At 36.5% G+C, this 20,826-nt stretch overlaps 1 protein-coding gene across 2 annotated transcripts; it reads left to right on the top strand.

Annotated features, from left to right (window-relative positions):
- Nucleotides 1–1,327: 1,327 nt before the first annotated feature.
- On the top strand, nucleotides 1,328–20,472 carry LOC138698190 (small ribosomal subunit protein uS11A). 2 transcript variants are annotated; one of them, XM_069823943.1, is made up of 4 exons: nucleotides 1,328–1,480; nucleotides 1,710–1,864; nucleotides 9,288–9,375; nucleotides 20,176–20,472. In XM_069823943.1, the coding sequence occupies exons 2-4, from the start codon at nucleotides 1,716–1,718 to the stop codon at nucleotides 20,392–20,394; spliced, it is 456 nt and encodes a 151-aa protein (XP_069680044.1). In that variant the 5' UTR covers nucleotides 1,328–1,480; nucleotides 1,710–1,715; the 3' UTR covers nucleotides 20,395–20,472. The 2 variants fall into 2 exon arrangements, with proteins under 2 accessions (XP_069680044.1, XP_069680045.1); XM_069823944.1 differs by having other exon boundaries at nucleotides 1,427–1,555.
- Nucleotides 20,473–20,826: the final 354 nt, after the last annotated feature.

Raw genomic sequence — 20,826 nt, 5'->3', positions numbered from 1 at the left:
GTAAAATTCGCTTACCCACGGACAACCAACGCTTCACTAAATTAGGTACCTAATAGATTTTATGCAAATTATTTCATAAATTAAAACAATTATTCTGGGTCTAAGTAATGAATCCATGCAGACATTGCAAAATTGTGCATGTACTTGTATCCCCTGTGACCATAATGTCAATGTGTCATAACAAAGAAACCATTTTAAACGTTTATGCCACTGTTTTGAAATGCCTCCCCACATCAAAATTGCAATTATTCCTTACCTTCTGTGGATCTTTTCGATGGCCCAAATGTACCAGAGCCAAGAGTTGGCCTTTTCCATCCTCTCCAGTTGTTACACAAAGATTCTGGTTCACTGCTCCAACTACATAATGAATCTTCTTCAAACCGATCCGAATCTTCAAAAGAAAACCTATCCGCTTCCTCCCAATCCAACATCGCCGCGGGGTCATCCCCCACACCAGGACTGCCAGCCAGGTTGACCGCTATTATTTTTCAAAATAAACACCGAAATCCTGACATCTACCTTGACCCATAGATTGATGGGTCACTCGCGGTCACGAACTGGAGGCCACAGACCTTCTGGTCTATACCTCTTTCAGATGCAAACACAAAGTTTCACTTCTTTCACTAATATGAACACAATCACGTCAAAGACATGATACATAACAATTTAAAACGTCATTCACCACAAACACTTTCATTGCGAGACGTCTATACACAAGCCTTACCCCGCACAACCTTCCAACCCGAGCACTTTGTAGCTTAGCCTACCCCATCGACGACAACAACAAATATGGCGGACAGCGCTCAACTGTGCAGAGCATTGATTTGATATTATATTCAACGTGTATGGAGCTACAGCTAATATAACTGAGCGCTGTAGAGGCTGCATATTTCTATGTTTTGAAACGGGGGAAATATTATTGCATTAGTAAGTACATGGCAGCCGAAAAGCACTAAATTACGATTTTATTATTTGTTATTACACTTGACTGTGATTTAAATTAGTTGTAGGAAAATATTTCGTTAAGTTTTTTTTTGTATTTTTTATTTGTTTTACTCTATAATGTCATATAATTAACAACAATGACTGAATTGTTGTCCTCTCTGATAACATTTTTGTATATAAGCACAGTCATCTTATATAAGCTGTAGAAAAATGAGGCATCGCACAAAAATAAGAAAATGTATTCTGCCTGAAATTGTCAGCAAGTTTATATGTAAAATTCCAAGTCACTGTCTTTGTCATTAGGAAGCTGATAAATCCAGGCCATGGCTATGATAACTATTATCGAGCTACATGAGATCGATCACTGCAAAACTGAAACAGTTCTTAAATATTTCCGCCAGATGGGACATCTTGCTCGTGTAATGACAATTTTATGGAATCAAGTAGCGGAAGTACAATTACAGCTGAAAATAATCGATATATTCTTCTTTACACGTCCTGTTCGGAGCAATCTACACACGGAAAAATATTATAGGTAAAAACAATATAAATAAGACATTTCAGAAACATCGTGAAGCGATATATATCCGTATTACAACGTATTGATCTTGTAAGGATTCTTTGTGTTCACTATAAAGTGTTTTGTTAGTGGATGTTCTCGGATTAAAGAAAATAACCAAAGTTTTGTCCATGCTGACGCTAGGACATTTGAATACTTATCAACGTGTTTTTAATTTAGTGTTGTTATTTTATTTCTGTTAAAGTCTGTAATGGCGCCTAGAAAAGGGAAACCACAGCAGGAACAAGTTCAGGTGTCCCTTGGACCACAAGTGCGAGAGGGAGAAGTCGTCTTCGGTGTGGCTCATATTTTTGCCAGTTTCAACGATACATTTGTTCATGTCACCGATTTGTCTGGCAGGTATGTTAGCTTATTTTGAGTTATTTGTGCTCGACATTTGAAATTGTTCAAATATTGAGTTGAGGAAAATGTGATTGTGTAATGTAGGTTTACCTTGGATAAACTCCAGAACACGGACTGCACCCTTTAGCCGTAGAGAAGTAAAAGTGAGTGTGCACTAGTGTCCTGCAATGAGAGAGGTAACCATGATAATACAAAATCTTAAGTCCACATGAAAAACTAATCTCAAGATCTGTGCTAAAATCCTTCAGCAGTTAAAACTGAATGGAAAAACATGATAGGCCTCCTTTTGCAGAGAGAACTTCGCCATACTCGACAAACCTGAACCGAACATAGTATCTGTAATGCATGATGCTAGTGTGCACAATATCCATAGAGAAAATACAGAAATGTCAGCAATGCCAAGTAGTTGACAAATTGACTGAAATAAAAGCCACAAACATTTTTTTTAACAGTATTGAATGAAATGTTGGTGCATAAGTATTTCGTAGTTTTTACGGTAGGTTGTTTTGCACAGTGATCACAATTTTCCGAGTTTGTTTTGCTTAAATCTGGTATTTTAAGTATTGTCTTTGAACCACAGAAATGAGGGAGGTCAGTGGTTGTATGTTACCCCAAAATTTGGTATGAGTATGCTTCACTTTCAGAGTCTTACATTCTTATATGGAGAATTCGTTATTACCGGTATAATCGTATTTGAAATGAGACTGATATTTATGAAAACCGAGGTAGTCACAGAAAATATGAACTTGACTACTACTTCACTATTTAGTTAGCCCGGACTTGCAAATAAGCATGGAACATTTGGAGACCCACCAAAAAATCTACAGGCCCACTTCCTTAGGTTCAGCCGTCAAAAGAAGAAATGATCGCTCTCTAGAAGCTAAGTTCTCTTCGGGTATCTTTGCTACAATTCAGAGACAGGCGATGTTACATGTTGGACCACATGGCCTGATATTTACAGTTATAATTGAAGTGTTCTGCATGTTACTATTGTAGCATAACTTAGTGGTACTGTTCTGGGCTGGTATTCATGAGGTCATGCATTCGAACACAAGTGCTTTTTATGTTTTTTTTAAGAGAGAGAGAAAATATAATAGCTCCTGCCTCTTTTATGATTGTTTTAGTAATTAACATCAGGTTCATGAATGTATTATGCCATGACTTTATCATTATTTATTACCATTAATTATGATTGCAAATGGAAAGAAAAAACTATTTTATTCTCAACAGAAACATCTTTCGTGACATAAACAAAACAAACTTACTGGCGTCTGTCTTAGCAGTTTAAACAATTAAAAAAAAAAAACAAACAAATGCCACGATTAAATATTTAGTCAATCTTCCTCCCATCTCGATCATATCTTGCATTCGAGTGGGTATGGAATCGACTAGTCTTTTCAAATAGGGACTGTGCTCAGCCATGGCATCTCAGACATCCTGGATGAACTTCTGCAAATCATCAGGACGTCTTAAAGGGGGGATTGGGTCAATTTTTCCGCATATGCTTCTTTACTTGTGTCCCCATAGCTTAGTCGGAAGAACATCGGAATTTAGATGTCAACATCTCAGATTCAAATCCTCGTCACTTTTAATTTTATTGTGTTACAGAATAGTATAATGTAATAATTAGACTGAGAACATTTATGCACTAAAATACGAAATAGGCAGCCTTAAAAGGCACTAAAAGCTTGAAAATAGCCACTATAAATTTAATGCTAAATTTTTAATGAATATCACATAACACAGAAAATCGAGCAATTAACTTTCTGCAGCTACATTACAATGAATAACAGTATATTTTTTCCAACTTCTCTACTTTAAAATGTCTTCTATTAGTCAGAATGTTTCTAAATTGAGAGAAGGTCCTTTCAACCTCACACGAGGTGATGAGGCAGTACTTCAAAGAAGCTAAAGTCACTGGTGAAAACCCTGCCTCAGAAGAGGGTTCTGAAATTCCTGACAGGACTTTGGCAATCTTCTTCATTTCACACCAGCCAGGGTTCCTCTGCACTATCTTTGCAAACTTCGAAGTGACTGCCTTACCCACATCACCTGAAATTTCACCAAGATAGTTCTCTATGTCGCATAACATTCTCACAACTTTCACAAGATTCCAATGAAGATATAATAGTTCGAATTTTAACAAAATAGCTTCTAGTGAAAGCAAGGTCTGCATTAATGTCAGGGTGTGAAACTGTAGCTTTCGCTTCCCCAGTGCAGACTGCTTTTTCGCCGTCTGTACATTCAATTACCTATAAGAATAAAGATTAACCATTAGAAAAAATAAGACAAATAAGTATGTATACCAAATACTGAGAATAATCACCAAATGGATGTACTTTTGTATGTGCAATAGTATGTATATAAGGATAAATTTTAAAGATTTACCTTCTTTATTATCACGATATTGTCCGCATAGTATAGTGCTGCATTTAGTCATGTGCCTCAATGGGTTAACACAGTCTGTGGTAGCAAAGGAATCTGAGGCAGCTTCTCTCTGAATAGAGCAATCCAGGATGGCGTCTTCAGAAACACTTTCTTTATATTTCATTTCATATGAAGCACTACTGAGAAAAGAGTTATTGTATAACTTTATGTACTACACAACAATTAAGTTACGTTATTCTCCTCTTTCCTACATGCCTGGCAGAATATCGCGTCTGTTGTAAAATTTGGATCACCATTAATACACTGCTTATATAACAATCGTTTAGAAAATTTTTGTTTAGGCATACTGTTATCAACACGATCCCAATGTTTCACACACACACACACACACACACACACACAAAAGCCACGTCAGAAGTGAACACTGAAGCAGAATTCAAGAAAGACCGATTCATAATACTTCATAGGTTTACTGACAGATGTCAGCAAAGTTTAGAACAAACTGTATCCTCACTCTAGTGTCAATACAAAGAAATAACTAGGAGTTAAACAAATTTACGCATTTTCTTCTGACCAAAAACATAATAAATATAAATAATGACTGTATTGACACATTGCTGGGTATAAAAAATAATGGAATGTTTTCATATTCCATGTTTTTCAATGAAAAGAAAAGATGGGCATTTTAGGCAATGTCCTCAGTTTACTAATAATAAGCCACTGGCATGGCTCAGTCGGTTAAGGTGCTTGCCTGCCAGTCTGAAGTTGCGCTCGGGCGCAGGTTCGATCCCTGCTTGGGCTGATTACCTAGTTGGGTTTTTTCCGAGGTTTTCCCCAACCGTAAGGTGAATGCCAGGTAATCTATGATGAATCCTCGGCCTCATCTCGCCAAATACCATCTATCACCAATCTCATCGACGCTAAATAACCACGTGGTTGATACAGCGTCATTAAATAACCAACTGGGTCATTCCATAGTGACACACGTAACATTTTTTAAGTACATAACTATGATCTTAACAGGATATTTAATTAAATACTTAGTAATTCATGAAAAAGACATTACTGTCTTTTAACATAAGTATTCCTAAATATAAAGAAAAATTCTTAATGAAAAGGAATAATTAATAATGCAAAAATATTAAATATTGTATGGTGTGACACACGAACATTTTCTTGCCACTAGATTTATTACCAAAATGGAAAATGTTCATATTATTGTGCCAAATGACATAAATGAATTCAGTTGTTTTCCAAACAATTAAGACACTTGTGTAGTACATGTAACTGCTAAATCACGAACTTTAAAAAAAATTAACAGTGCCATTAAGAAACAAAATATTGCAAATGTATTGTGATACACAAACGTGACACACGAACATTTCTGTCATGTTGGTTACTAATTGTTTTAAATGCACTATAAATACATCACTTCTTGTGGAAGACTATGCCTACAGTTCTTATTATACAAAACATTAGATTACACTAAAATACACTTTTAAATTTAAAATATCCACGGTTGTTTACAACCATATGTGGTGATATTTCCTGTGTAATGTCATGTGACGAGTATACCAATATGTCAACCACTTGTAGTACTTCCCTTCCTTGGACATCACAGACACTTTAAATTCTTCGCCACCACAAGATTTTGTAATTTCATATGTAGCCTATATTTGGCGTCTTTTTTTTTTTTTTTTTTTTTTTTTTTACTTGGTCATTTAACGACACTGTATCAACCACTAGGTTATTTAGTGTCAATGGGATTGGTGATAGCAAAATGGTATTTGGCGAGATGAGGCCGAGAATTCGCCATAGATTACCTGACATTCGCCTTATGGTTGGAGAAAACCTCGGAAAAAACCCAACCAAGTAATCAGCCCAACTCAAATTCTTGAAAATACTATCAAAAAATGTTCAAAATGTATTAATATTTATATCAATAGAAAAACTAATATAGATTTAAAAAGGCCTAACTTTTAGAATTGCTAAATGATACCTAGGGTAAATTAATTAATGTTATTAAGTAAAACGATTTTAAATTAATATCAGAAATTTAGTACCATTTACCTAATGTGCAAATAATTACACCAATTTATTTATGCACAGGCCTAGTATGGTGGCTATCTATTTACGATATAAATGTACTGCATAAGCTTGTTTTTAATATGAAATAAATTAACATAAACCAATTTTTTAAGTTTTTAATTCAAGGAATTAAAAAAAAATAATAAATATTTTATACGAACTTTAGGCATAAATTGTCTTATGCTAATTTTAGGCCTACACACTATATTTTTACAACAGTTGTTGTTTAGTCTGTCCAAAGACAGGTGTGAACCTCACAAGTAATACCAAGAAGGCACCACTCATGAGGAAACTAGGCCAGGAGATAATGGGCTAGCGTGGCCATTTCCTTTCCCCCTTACAACAGTTATGGAACACATATTTTCAAGAGTGTTTAACTTACAGTTTATGTACTTTGAAAAAAAAAAACGCACAGGTGCGTGTGCACGCACACACAATTATCTTAATCAACAATAAGTATTTGAAATTCCACTACTAATTATGTTTAGACGTAAAGACTTCCAATAACAACAAAAATTGTAACTGGATTTTAGGATAAACTTTAGTGACACACGAACATAACTTTTTGTTCGTGTGTCACAGTCATTGTGTCACGTGTTTTTATTATAGAATACGTACATAAATCAAAATGTTGTCCATATAAGTTGATTGTTATGTGATGTTTCTCACTTTTACATTTATGAAACATGAAAAAATTAAATGGTTTTGAAGAAAATGTCCATTTGAGCGTGACACACGAACTCTCAACCTTCCCTTGTAATAATTGCAATCAAGCACGAAATAATCATTGTATTACGGTTTCTATGCATTGTAATTATTAACAAAGGTCCGCACTTCATTATTAATTGCATTTAACATACAGAAGTAATGATGTATTTGCCTTAAATGTGCATTCAAATATGTGATTTTTAGTAGATAATTTCGTGCTCTTAAACCACAGACTTCTTGGCGCTTTTTCTCCCACATACGTGTTGTTACACAATGAGTGTTATCAGATTAAAAAAATTCGGATCATAACGAAAAAAATGACATATGACAAGCAGAGATTCGTGAGATTTTTATTTTTCGTGAAAATGTCGCATTTTCGTGGAATGACCCAACTAAAAAAATTTAAAAACTAATAATAATAGATATAAGAAGAAAAAACTAACACTAGTGTTATACAGCTATATTGTTTCAAACCTAACATTAAATTTATATTATTTATATCGCTAAAGAACAATAACAATAAAAAAAAAGGTAAAAGGTAAAGGTACCCCTGTAACATGCCATGAAGGCACTTGGGGAGCATGGAGGTAAAGCCCCATGCTTTCCATGACCTTGGCACTAGAATGAGGTGGTGTGGTCGGCACGCTCTGACTGCCTTTTACCCCCGGGAAAGACCCGGTACTCAATTTTATAGGAGGCTGAGTGAACCTCGGGTCCGTTCTGAAAGTTTGGCAACAAGAAAAAAATCCTGTCACCATCTGGGATCGAACCCCAGCCCTTCCAGTCCATAGCCAGCTGCTCTACCAACTGAGCTACCCGGCATAACAATATAAATGATAATTTGAAATATTATTTATATTGCTAAAGAATGGTAACAGGATGTAAATGATAACTTGAATATTATTTATAACACTAAAGAACGATAACAATATAAATGATAACTTGAATATTATTTATATCGCTAAAGAATAACATAATACAAATGATAACTTCAATATTATTTATATCGCGAACGAACGATAACAAAATAAGATAACTTGAACAAGGCTCGAACTCGCAATCTTCAAATCACTAAGCCAGCACTCTACTGCTGCTCTACAAGATGCAGATATCGAATGACTCCTGCTTAAACACCATAGTTCCGAAACTGCTTCAAGTGCGATTATACACGTGCATGCATCATGTAACATCACAGCGATCCGAAGTGGACTTAGAATATATTTGCTGTTCACGAGTGTGGTCTTTTTTGACAGCTGTACCTGATTTACTACATCTTAAAGGCAGATCAGCATTTGTTGAGAGTTTTGAATGCATTCTGTTGGGTCAAAAGCATTGACAGATGGTCCATTCATGCCAATAGTCACTCACATGTTTGTTATTTCAAATTTTAGTGTGTTTCTGTGAGTAGATATTATTCCAGTCATACAACCGAAACTACTTTCACATGTAACTGTAGACTGTAGACACTGGCAGTGTTGCAACAATTTACAAAAATACCTACATGCAAATCTTGAAATGCAGACTTAACAACAATTTTGCACAGTGTTTCAGAAGATATAAGTCTTTGCACACTTATTTTTAACTGAAACCATCAAGCAACAGATCTTAACTGAATTTTGGAAGGGAATCTTTCAAATGTTCTGCCATTTCCAGTTTTCTTGTTTTCTTTATTTCCAGCTTCAGTTAAATGCTGATCAACTGGCCGTTTATCTGTGTCCATAACCTTCATGTTTGACTAAACAAAAGATACATTAGTAAATCCTTTTATGTTGACTTATCTGTTACTCAAATTCTTGCCATCCGTTTGGAGACTAATGTCAACTACATCTAGCAAAAAACATAAATTGACGACACTGGTCATTCAGCATCAGTTCTCTCTTGCTGATACAGGTTAAATTCCATCTAGTGGTAGTGGTGAGTGATGTAACTATGTACTTACCCCTTACCGGTCTACTGTACAACACTGAAGAAAATTCTCCAATCTCAGATGCTCACAAAAAATAATGTAGGCAAGCCTGGAAGTAGTAACCTAGATTAGGTTAATAGAATTTATGCACGTGTTTTTAGCTAGAACCAACAGTATTTCCCTCATTTATGAGAATTATTTTGGAAATATCAGCACATGGCTGAAGATTGATACACATTTTAATATACCATATAAAACCTGGTACTAGTAGTATTCAATTTCAGTTTTGTTTTAGCAGACATTTAAATATTAGTATATTATTTGTTTCAGGGAAACCATTGCACGAGTCACTGGTGGCATGAAAGTGAAGGCTGACAGAGATGAAGCTTCACCCTATGCTGCCATGTTGGCTGCACAAGTGAGTAATTCGTTATGAATTTGATGTAGACCTACATAAATATAAGTTTGATCTTTGAACTTCATTTTTTATGGCCTCTCTTTCACAGTCATATTTCGTTCGAATTATACTAATTATATTCAGGTACACGTAAACTTGTCTTACTTTCTTATATTTGGTTCGCATATTATTTTCAGTTCAGAATAATATATTTATTCATTTTGCCAATTCCTTACTGTTGATTGTCACAAAATAACTACGTAGAATTACAATGGGTGCTGGATCATCAGGGAATTGAAGAGAATGAAGCTGACAAATTGGCAAAAGAAGAAATGCAAATAGCTTCTATATTGAACCAGAACCAATTTGCGGAATCAGCAAATCAAGTGAATCAAGAGTCAGGTCTTCATTAGATATTGCAAACCATTATAAATAGGAAAAGGAGGATGGTAGATGTCATATGGAAGGGAATGCAGTGCCCACACCAAAGAGGGTGGAATTTGGTACACTGTTAAATGTATGAAACAAGTCAGATCTTCATTAGGTATTGCACACCATAGGAAAAAGATGTCATTTGGAAGGGAATGCAGTGCCCATACCAAAGAGGGTGGAATTTGATACTGTTAAATGTAGTATTAATGTAATAAATATTGTACACCCTTAGATACACAGTGAAACCTCTCCTTATGGACACCCCCAAGATACGGACACTCCTCATATACGGACAGATTTTTATGTCCCAACTGAAATAATATAGAAATAATGATAAATTTAACTCTCGTTTACGGACACTCTCAGACACAGACATGGACAGCTGTTTCACAGTCCTAAAGCTTGCTTTACCTCCTGACTGCGGACAGAACTTCGATTTCAAGACCTAATGTGTTACAGAAATGGAAAATTTAGTTTTGAGAACTGTACAGAAATTTCTTAACATGAAAAAAGACAATAAGGGTCTCGTAGACTACCACTAGCCAAGCTGGCTATCCCTTGTTAGCTAGAAGAGCGAAGATAAACAAAGTCATAAAATTTAACCTGTCTGATAGGTCCAGGTTTCCGCAATCGTGAAATTGTATTCGACACATAATAGGGTTAGTAGGATTATTCTCTTCACTTCAATCAGTTCTGTTGCGAGAGACATGGCACCTGAACATAAAGGTTAAGTTGAAAACTGTAAATTACAGTACTGCATAACTGTAGATCTAGAATAAAATTGCATGGCACAGTACTGTATTTTCCTTTTTGGTCTTACCTAGTGTAGTTCAAAGTTGCAAAGAATTTACTGTAGTACAGTATAGTGTATTTAGAATTAAACTACAGTAATTCATTTCATTTAAAGCTTGAAGGGATACATAATGCAATTATAAATTTACTGTTAGATTAGGGGGCCTCCCTCCCAGATGCGGACAGATTGTTACATCCCTTCGATGTCCCGTAATTGAGAGGTTTCACTGTGTATGTATGTATGTATGTATGTGTGTATATATATATATATATATATATATATATATATATAGACACACACACACACAGTCTATTGCATACAGAGTGAATACTAAATGCCGTCTTTGAAGACCAGGGCATAATAGACAATGTCAAAACAAGCATATATAAGATAGTAACCAGTACCCTAATCTTGTAATTTTGTCCAAACGTCTAATGGGGCAAGTGTTATTTCCGTGGGTAATGCTTCTGTATACACGGATTTAAGCTCAGACTGTAACACTTTCGTTACTCCAAGCACTGCTCACACAGGTTTGCTAGGATCTAGACTAGACGCCAGTTCGGAAGGCAGTCGGCTGCTAGCATTTGCGTCGAGAGAGACAGATAGTGAGAGAAAGGCAATATGCAGCATTGCCACATCGTACTTCACGCACGCACGCACGCAATACAAGTACCTGAGGAGAGAATTTCAATTTTAAAAAGACAATAATGACCTTAGCCCTTGATTACTGCAAGCATGACAAACCTTTTATCAGAACATTATCAAATCTTACGTTCTATTAATAATGCTTATACCAAGTTTTAAGATTTTTATGTGCGGTGTTATCATTTTATTATTATTATTATTATTATTATTATTATTATTATTATTATTATTATGTTATCACACAGTTTTAATACGAAATGTATACGGTGTATTACTAGAAAAAATGATACACTATTTAAGTAGAAATTGTATTTAGGTCTATTTCTAGGCACAAATTATTTTAGCTAGTTAAATACCCTAAAACAATAACTACGAGTACCATGTTATGTTGTCCCATTTTGGTCACATTTAATATAAATTAAGATTTAATAAATATTCAGTGCCTGGTTTTAATCGAAGTCGCTGATTCTCTCATCAGTCCTGTCAGATTCTTCAGAGTCAGATTCTCGAAGGTACATATCTAATACGTCGCAGCACACTTTTATTAAAATCATCTAATTCAGAGACTGTTTTTTCACGACGAGGATGTTTTCCAGGAGAACGAAACGTGGCAGTTCTGCTCACATTAAAAGATTTGTTTTCTTCACTAACAATTCTTTGCACGGTTCGCAAACCCACACCACATGCTTCTGCAGTCGTCTCCTGCGCGTTGGCAATGTTGCAGCCAGCACCATTATGCCCGGCAGAGTTCTGCTCGTTAATGTTTTTAAAATAATTATAAACCTTAAACACTATTTCCCGGGCCTGCCTGTGCAGTACTTGTCTTTTTATAGTATCTCCTTCCATTTATTTATCTTACACATACACAGTATATGTTAGTTTTACTTATTCGATGTTTTAAAACACTAACACGTGAACAAAGTAACTCGAGAAGCACTTGTTACTGACTGATTGATTGGTTTTCTTGTTCAAGCTTGTGACGTCACATGCCATACAGGCTACAGCACATCTAGTAACCGTCCGCCTTCCGAATTGCCGTCTAGTCTAGTTCAATGCCAAACAATGAATGGGTCATGCTGCAGACTTTGAAATTCGGCGCCATCTTGACACACAATGTAAACCTCATGTGCTTACCTTACTTCACAATGTGAAACAGATAGCTACATATTGTAACATCAGTTCAACCGGGACACTGCCTGAGAACTCACATTACAATACTTAAAGATAAACCAGGTACAGTTATTTTCTTTGCAGTTCTTGCACTGAAACCAAGAAATTTGACCATTTCAGGGAGAGGTACATGTCGCACACATCACATCGTTGTGTTCTTGACATTTAACTCCAGTTACTATGTGCTATGGATCAAAAGTAACTACCTGTATTACTCCATTCGACTTGTATGTATTGCCTCTAATATCCACGTAACTAATCATCATACCATGACAATTCTTATCTCGAATTTCATCGTTATAATACAGTACAACTCGGTTATAACGACATTCAAAGGCCCTAAAAAATTGTGTCGTTATAAACGAGTGTCGTAATAACCGAGAATATAGTATTTTACTTAAAGACAAAATAGGCTATGAGAATATAATTTACAAAATTGTCAGCTAGAGTAGATGTATGTTAGTGTTCTTACATATTTACTGTAAGTTATTTTTTTAGATTACAGAGAACATTTGAAAGTACAGTACTATACAGGGTGTTTAAAAAATACGGGGCATAATTTCAGGTATGTATTTCTCACATGTAGACAATCAAAATAGTTCATTACAACATGTGTCCGGAAATGCTTTATTTCCGAGTTATGGCCTTCACAACGTTGAAATTCACCGGAACAATTTTCTTTCCACAGGTCGTTGCCGTCAAAGGAGACATTAAGAGGGCACTCTAACAGTTCATTCCGAGGTGAAGGTTACATTCAGTGTTGTGTAGGCGTTAGACTGTGCGACATGTATTCAAATCAAGAGCTGGCAGAGATACACTTCATGTACGGTAAGGCGGACGGCAATGCTGCGCTGGCTCATCGTCTGTACCAGGAGAGGTACCCACAGCGACAATGTCCAGATCGGAAGACATTTGTACGTCTCCATTACCGTCTGTGCAAGTATGGAAAATTTAACTCTCCTGGTTTGGGAAGGGGACGACCAAGATCTACAACTCCAGAAGTACAGGAGGAGATTCTGGAGGCTGTGAACATGACTCCTTCTATCAGCACACGAAGGGTAGCGTTGCAAGTCAGTGTTCCTCATACGACTGTCTGGAGACTGTTGAAAGAGTATCAATTGTATCCTTATCATTTGCAATGTGTACAGGCCCTGTCACCAGCAGATTACCCTGCACGAGTTAGGTTCTGTCAGTGGTTCTTGCAGCAGTGTGGTGTAAATCCGAACTTTCCTGCCTTAGTATTATTTACAGATGAAGCACAGTTCACACGAGATGGCATAACAAATTTCCACAATCAGCATGTATGGGCGTATGAAAACCCATGTGCAACTGTTCCATCTCATCACCAGGTGCGGTTCTCCCTCAACATGTGGGCCGGTATCATTGGTGATCGATTAGTTGGATCCCATGTAGGCTACTTGTAAACAGACTTACGGGGCAGGCGTACACAAACTTCCTGGAAAACACCATACCTCATGTTTTAGAAGAAGACACTCCACTGATCAATCGTCAACACATTCACTTCTTGCATGATGGCGCTCCTGCACACTTCAGTCGTACGGCTCGCCAGTACTTGGATCGAAGGTTTCCTGATCGATGGATAGGTAGAGGTGGCCCAATTGCTTGGCCTCCACGCTCACCTGATCTGAACCCTCTCGATTTCTACTTGTGGGGCCATTTAAATCATTGGTTTATTCGTCTCTGGTGCCTGATTTGGAATCCCTTCAGAATCGAATTGTGGCATGTTCTGAGGACATACGCAATACTCCTGGAGTTTGGGATCGTGTTCGCAGGTCAATGAGATATCGATGTGAGGTCTGTATTCAAGCAGGAGGTGGTCATTTTGAACATCTTCTGTAATGACAACGACCTGCGTAAAGAAAAACGTCCCGGTGAATTTCAATGTTGTGAAGGCCATAACTCGGAAATGAAGCATTTCCGGACACATGTTGTAATGAACTATTTTGATTGTCTACATGTGGGAAATACATACCTGAAATTATGCCCCGTATTTTTGAAACACTCTGTATAGTTTAACGGAATTATAGGCATACATTACAAATTGCATACAGTAACATGCTGTATGGATTCACCAGACAATATTAGTTGGAAGTAAAACAATGTCATTTTTTCTGTACTCAGCTTCTTGCCCAATACACACTTTCTAAATTATGTTCTACGTTCATAATCTCAACCACAATTTTGCTGCTCTCTCCTCTGGCTTCATAGTATCGATTCACAACTCTAATGACGTCTGAGCTTCACTTATAGTGGGGATTGACACTTCAGATATTTCGCCTTTTTCCTCCTCCTTCTCCTCCTTGCCTTCCTCCTATTCGGCATTTTTCATTTCTCTCATAATATCATCTTTTTGGTCCTCAGTTGTAACAATGTCATCGTCTGTTGTTGCATACTCCTAATCATACTGACCCAAAACATCACTTTTCGCAGCCATTCAGATAAAGTCAGACCATCTTCATCTTCATCTGCATCACCAGCTGCAACTTCGCTGAGTTGAAAGAATACCAGCGTTGCGGCAACAGTTCTGGATGGTTTTGACTGTTACTTGTCTCCATGCTTTTTCAATACTCATATTGCTTCCAACAATGTCACAGTATGATCCTGCTTCTTCTCGATGCATTCTGTCAGTCTCAATAATATGAGTTTGTGATAGTGGCAGACTCCTTATTACTTCTTGATCCATGGGCTGTAATATGCTTGTAGTTTTTGCAGGGAAGAACACGAGCTTGATGTTCTCGAAGTCTTCAAGCACAGGGTGTGCTGGACAATTGTCCACAAGCAATTGGATTTTCCGTTTTTGAGTTCGGAGCTTCTTATCCCAATGCCTCAGTTCAGTTTCAAACAAATCGGAAGTCATCCAGGACTTTTTATTTGCATTATAGCGCACTGGTAAGAGTTTTCACATGTTTAAAGCATCTGGAATTCTTTGACTTTCCAATGACAAGCAATTTTCTTTTCTCCGTTCCATCCGCATTTGCACAAACAAGAACTGTGATTTGATCTCTGAATAATTTGCTGCCAACACATTTCTCACCTTTAAATTTAAAGGTTTTGTCAGGTGCCAATTTAAATAAAATGCCAGTTTCATCAGCATTAAAAATGTTACAGTCCGCATATCCTTGGTATACAGTGGGCCATACATTAGTATCCAAAAGTGAAATTGGTTTAGACGTTATATACGAGGTGGACACACGTATATGACGTAAGCAAGGTAGAAAAGCATACGTCTTATTTATGGGGAATTAGTTGGGACCACAGAATATATGATATAGGCAAGGTGTCACGCAAAACAAGGTCACTATAAACAAGTTCTACTGTATCTCCTATCACATTCTGGTCCTCGAAGCCAGCATTTAGTATTCACTCTGTATATAGAAGGTATGCAGATTGAAGGAGGCAATAGAATACATTTTAAAAAATAATAAAAAACTTACACATTTTGTAATTAAGTGCATGGCTAATTAGAAAATTAGGCTGAAAGTCTGCGTATTTTCATGTTAGTTCATTGTCAGCTCTCCTATGAATATATACACACACACACACTCGGTCTGAATAGTAGCATAGTCACTGCAACAGGATTGCGAGAATTCCTAATGGCAGGGAATAACAATATGTGTTAATCTTCCAAGGAGCACTGCTACTTTTTGTATATTTCGTATTCTCAAAACTAACAGACGTATCAAAAAAACTTGTTTGCAATAACTCGATCTATTACCTCTGTGAATTAATGTAATAGGTTCCGTTGCACTCTGTATGTTTAATCAACAGTTATTTGTGTATGACAGCTAAGACACTTTACTTTACATAACAGGAAAATTCATGGAAACAAAATATATTGAAATATATATCATTCTTTAAAGAAGTTCAAGGGGAGGAGGGCGATTCAAACCCTGTAATTTCTCCCTTGCGTACACCCCTGTCACGGTCATAACCTTCAATCTGCTTTTGGAGTTCACTCTTCCATTCTTTTACTGTTTTGGAGTTCACACTAGCCCTTCTCCTGAAAGAGTCTTGTATACGAGATTGTGACATTTCATAAAACGATCAATCCAACTTTTAGATGTCTTTAAATTGTTTATTTCAAGTCTGGCAGCAATGTATAGTGCTTTCTCTTTTAAATGAGTGTGAACCATATTGTATTCAGATGTTAACTGCCACTAAGGTGCACTGATTGACCTGTTGGCATCTACAGCCTGCTCTCTCCTTTACAGCCTTATCGTTGATTTCTAGTTGAACAGGTTTTGCATCTCCATTTGGTCTGTTTGTGGCTGAATGTTAGCACGTTGGTCTTCCATCTAGGCTGTCTGGATTCGATTCCCAGCCAGGTCATGATAGAATTTGTGGACAAAGAAGAAATTGCAGAGGCATTTTCTCGGAGTACTCCCGTTTCCCTCTTATCAATCCACCAACACACTCCAACTTTCCCCATTTTATCTATAATGTCCAATAGTTAAAATGGGCTGGGGTGAAGTCTTGGTGGTAGTATGAGTTCCTGAATACAAAGGGCTTATCATGCTATTCGTTTGAGAATAGGACCTTGCCCACCTGTTGACATTAGATGTATGTAGTAGTTTATTTTACGACGCTTTATCAACATCTTAGGTTATTTAGCGTCTGAATGAGATGAAGGTGATAATGCCGGTGAAATGAGTCTGGGGTGCAACACCGAAAGTTACCCAGCATTTGCTCATATTGGGTTGAGGGAAAACCCTGGAAAAAGCCTTAACCAGGTAATTTGCCCCGACCGGGAATCGAACCCGGGCCACCTGGTTTCACAGCTAGACGTGCTAACTGTTACTCCACAGGTGTGGACTCGACATTAGATTCATGAATGCCAGCTGAGTCACCTGTTGAGCTTTAACAATCATTACATGTATAGGACATATAATGGACCAAAACAAGTCTTAAGTGCAAGAAATCGTTCTGTTCCAGCCCTTGAGAAACCAAGCCGAGCACCTCTACTTGTATACCACCATGGATGCTCTTAAACAACCAGCCAGCCTTATAGAAATGTATGCACTGAGATTTTCCCTTTGTCAGACTTGGATCAGTTTGTCTCTCACAGTTGTATAACTACTGGTAACTAATGCTGACACTCTTCTATCTTCGATCATGATAATAGTATCTTCCCTGCAGCTTGTGTCATTGTCACATGTTTCCAATGTAAATGCAGAAATCATAATTAAGTGATCACTAAGTACTCTTGAAGTCAGCAAAAGTAATGTATAAACCAGATAATATAATAAAATAACACAAATAGCTAGGAATTAAGAATCTAATTTCTAGTTCCCCCCCCCCCCCCAGGGTTTTATCAGCATTTACCTGAGAAGCTAGAAGTAAGAAATCTCCATTTTGAGATAGGCTTATCGTGAAATGATTGTCTCACTCTTTCTAAATGTTCCCCTTTCTAAACAATATATCAAAGGTATATGAAACATATTAATTATTTAATTTGAATGAATTTAATTGAATTTAAATACATGTGTCAGCAATCAACACACAAATGTTCACACAATTTATTACTTTCTTCAAATATCAAAATATATATAGGCATTTATCCATCCCTTCAATTCGGGAGTAACAAGATCAAGCCGCCGGCACACAGTGTGCAATAACGCAAACCTAGCTTGACAAAATTCGTAACTTCTCTGTATTCTAACGGATTGTTATGAAACTTTGTACAGACCTTATAGATAGCACATATTCTTTGTGTACAAATTCTCACTACGATTGTGTAAGAGGAACTACCCCTTTATAGGGGGTATTTTTAGACAAAAATAATAACTTCTCTCTTATCTAACAGATTTTTATGAAAAATTGTACGGAAGTTACAGGTAGGATATATTTTTTGTGTACAAACTATATTTATGGTTCCAAAAGAGGAAGCATTAACTTCTCTCCTACATAACTCGTACAGGAGTTACAGGTAGCATAGAAGTTACTTTTTGTGTACAAATTCTGTTTACATCTGTATGCTATCTGTAGGCCTAGTAGTTGTACAAAGTTACATAAAAATATATTGTATAGGAGAGAAATTGTTGTGCACCACTATAAAGAGGTAGTTTTTCTTATAAAACATAATCAGAGTTTGTAGACAAAAAATATATTCCACCTGAAACTTCTGTATAAAGTTTCATAAAAACCCATTAGATAGGAGAGAATTTATTAATTTTATTTAAATGCATCCCTAAAAGGAGTAGTTCCATTTATGGAACCATTAATATAGTTTGTGTACAAAAAATATATGCTACGTGTAACTTCCGTACAATGTTTCATAAAAATCTTTTAGATAGGAGAAAAGTTATTAATTCTGTCTAAATGGATCCCACTATAAAGGAGTAGTTTTTCTTGTGCAAACGTAATCAGAGTTTGTACACATCATATGTGCCACCTGTAAGGCATGTACAAAGTTTCATAACAATGCGTTAGACTGCAGAGGAGTTATTAATTTTGTCCAGCTAATGATTTGCATTCTGATTCACTGTGCATTTGTTAAGGTAAGATAAAAATGAGTCCAATGTATTTATAAACTGATATTCCATATCATGTGAATAATTTTGTAGGCCTCAAACACTCACAGTGATTAAAAACCTTCCTTAGTTAATGATTCTTTTCTGCTGTTAAGCAAAACATGGAACAGTTACCGTATGCCCCACCTCTGAAAAAAATTAATTACTAATAAATGCGCAAGAACAAGCAAACTTTAAAACAAGGATTCAACACTCTAAATGATGCTGTATTAAATGGTAAAAGAATTGTTGTAATCGGACGTGACCAGCTATTATATTTGGAGAGCTTTAAAAACATAAGTTTTTCAGTTGTAATATTTAAACCCTACTGTAAGAAGGAAAATACTTTATAAACTTGCAATTGAAGTTACATTAGTAAGAATGTACCTATATGAACAAATTTCATGTTTGACAACACAATAAATCACTAACAATTGGCTCTTTTTCACCCACATAGTAAGCCTCTGTGTCTACGACTGAACAGGACCGAGAAGTGTTAGGATGAACTCAAAGTTTATACACTTATAAATATAGTTTGCTGCTGAAAAATTAGTAAAAGCTATTATGCACAACATTCTTCAAATGTTAAAGAACACGAATTCATATTCACCTATGCATAACTAAACAAGTCGAAATTTGATTTTTGTCCAGCTAGATAGGGAAAATTGCACACTGTGCGGCATGGCTCAGTCGGTTAAGGCTCTTGCCTGCCGATCTGAAGTTGTGCTCGGGCCCAGGTTCGATCCCCGCTTGGGCTGATTACCTGGTTGGGTTTGTTCCGTTGTTTGCCCAACCGTAAGGTGAATGCCAGGTAATCTATGACGAATCCTCAGCCTCATCTTGCCAAATACCATCTTGCTATCACCAATCTCGACGCTAAATAACCTCGTAGTTGATACAGTGTCGTTAAATAACCAACCAAAAAAAAAACCGTCAAAATAAACATAAAATCATGCATCAACCATAACCTAAGGATCCATGTTTTGGTGCTTACTTCCTTTTGCCTTCTGACTATATTTATTGTAGGTATATTTTGAGTTCCTGATATGTTGCAACCTTCATATTCTCGTACTTTTCTGAAACATTTAGTATTTTTATAAGAAATTTCCTCCCCCTAACTTCTTTTTAAAAATAGATATAATTTTACATATACTGTATACAATGGAGCAGATTGTAATTGTATAATTGCAGTTTATATTCTGACAAATATAAGTTACAGTGTGCCAACATTTTAAATTTTTTCTCGTACAGGATGTTGCAGAAAAATGCAAATCTTTAGGAATCACTGCCTTGCACATCAAATTGCGTGCTACTGGAGGAAACAAGACAAAAACACCAGGCCCTGGAGCTCAGTCTGCCCTCCGAGCTTTGGCACGTTCTTCGATGAAGATTGGCCGTATTGAAGATGTAACGCCAATTCCTTCAGATGCGACAAGAAGGAAGGGAGGGCGACGTGGTCGCAGGTTGTAAATGGGAAGCATTTCCGTAATAACTCATTTTTGGTTTAAGAAATTGTATAACATGTCAATAAAAACTGATGACAAAGTTTGTTGATTGTTAGTAACTAAAACTGCCCCTAACCAGTGGCGAAGTGTCAGAGTAGGCAGGGTAAGCTGAGCTTTCTCAAACATTTTCGAAGAAGGGACAAGATCAATTTAGAATTTAGTTAATTAAAAACAGTGTTTCCGCATTTCATTTACCTTTTAACCATGTAAAGCACAGCCTAGATCACCATCCCTTCAGCCCAGCTTACCCAAAATTTTGTCACGCTTCGCTTCTGTTCCTAAACATTACTTCTCTCATTACAAATGTAGAAGTAGTGAAATTGAAGACTCAGGGATTTCCTTGACTTTTTTTCCTCCTTTCACTCCTGACCACATGAACATATTATAAAGAAATTTC

Source organism: Periplaneta americana, chromosome 4, assembly GCF_040183065.1.
Source record: "Periplaneta americana isolate PAMFEO1 chromosome 4, P.americana_PAMFEO1_priV1, whole genome shotgun sequence".
In the NCBI taxonomy this organism is placed as follows: Eukaryota; Metazoa; Arthropoda; class Insecta; order Blattodea; family Blattidae; genus Periplaneta; species Periplaneta americana.
Note: the sequence above shows the minus strand (reverse complement) of the source record. Positions and strands in the feature narration are given on the sequence as shown.

Coding starts and splice junctions, on each gene's coding strand:
- LOC138698190 (XM_069823943.1), top strand. CDS start 1,716: ATGGCGCCTAGAAAAGGGAAACCACAGCAGGAACAAGTTCAGGTGTCC. Junction 1,865..9,287: donor GTCACCGATTTGTCTGGCAG/GTATGTTAGCTT, acceptor TATTTGTTTCAG/GGAAACCATTGCACGAGTCA. Junction 9,376..20,175: donor CTGCCATGTTGGCTGCACAA/GTGAGTAATTCG, acceptor TTTCTCGTACAG/GATGTTGCAGAAAAATGCAA.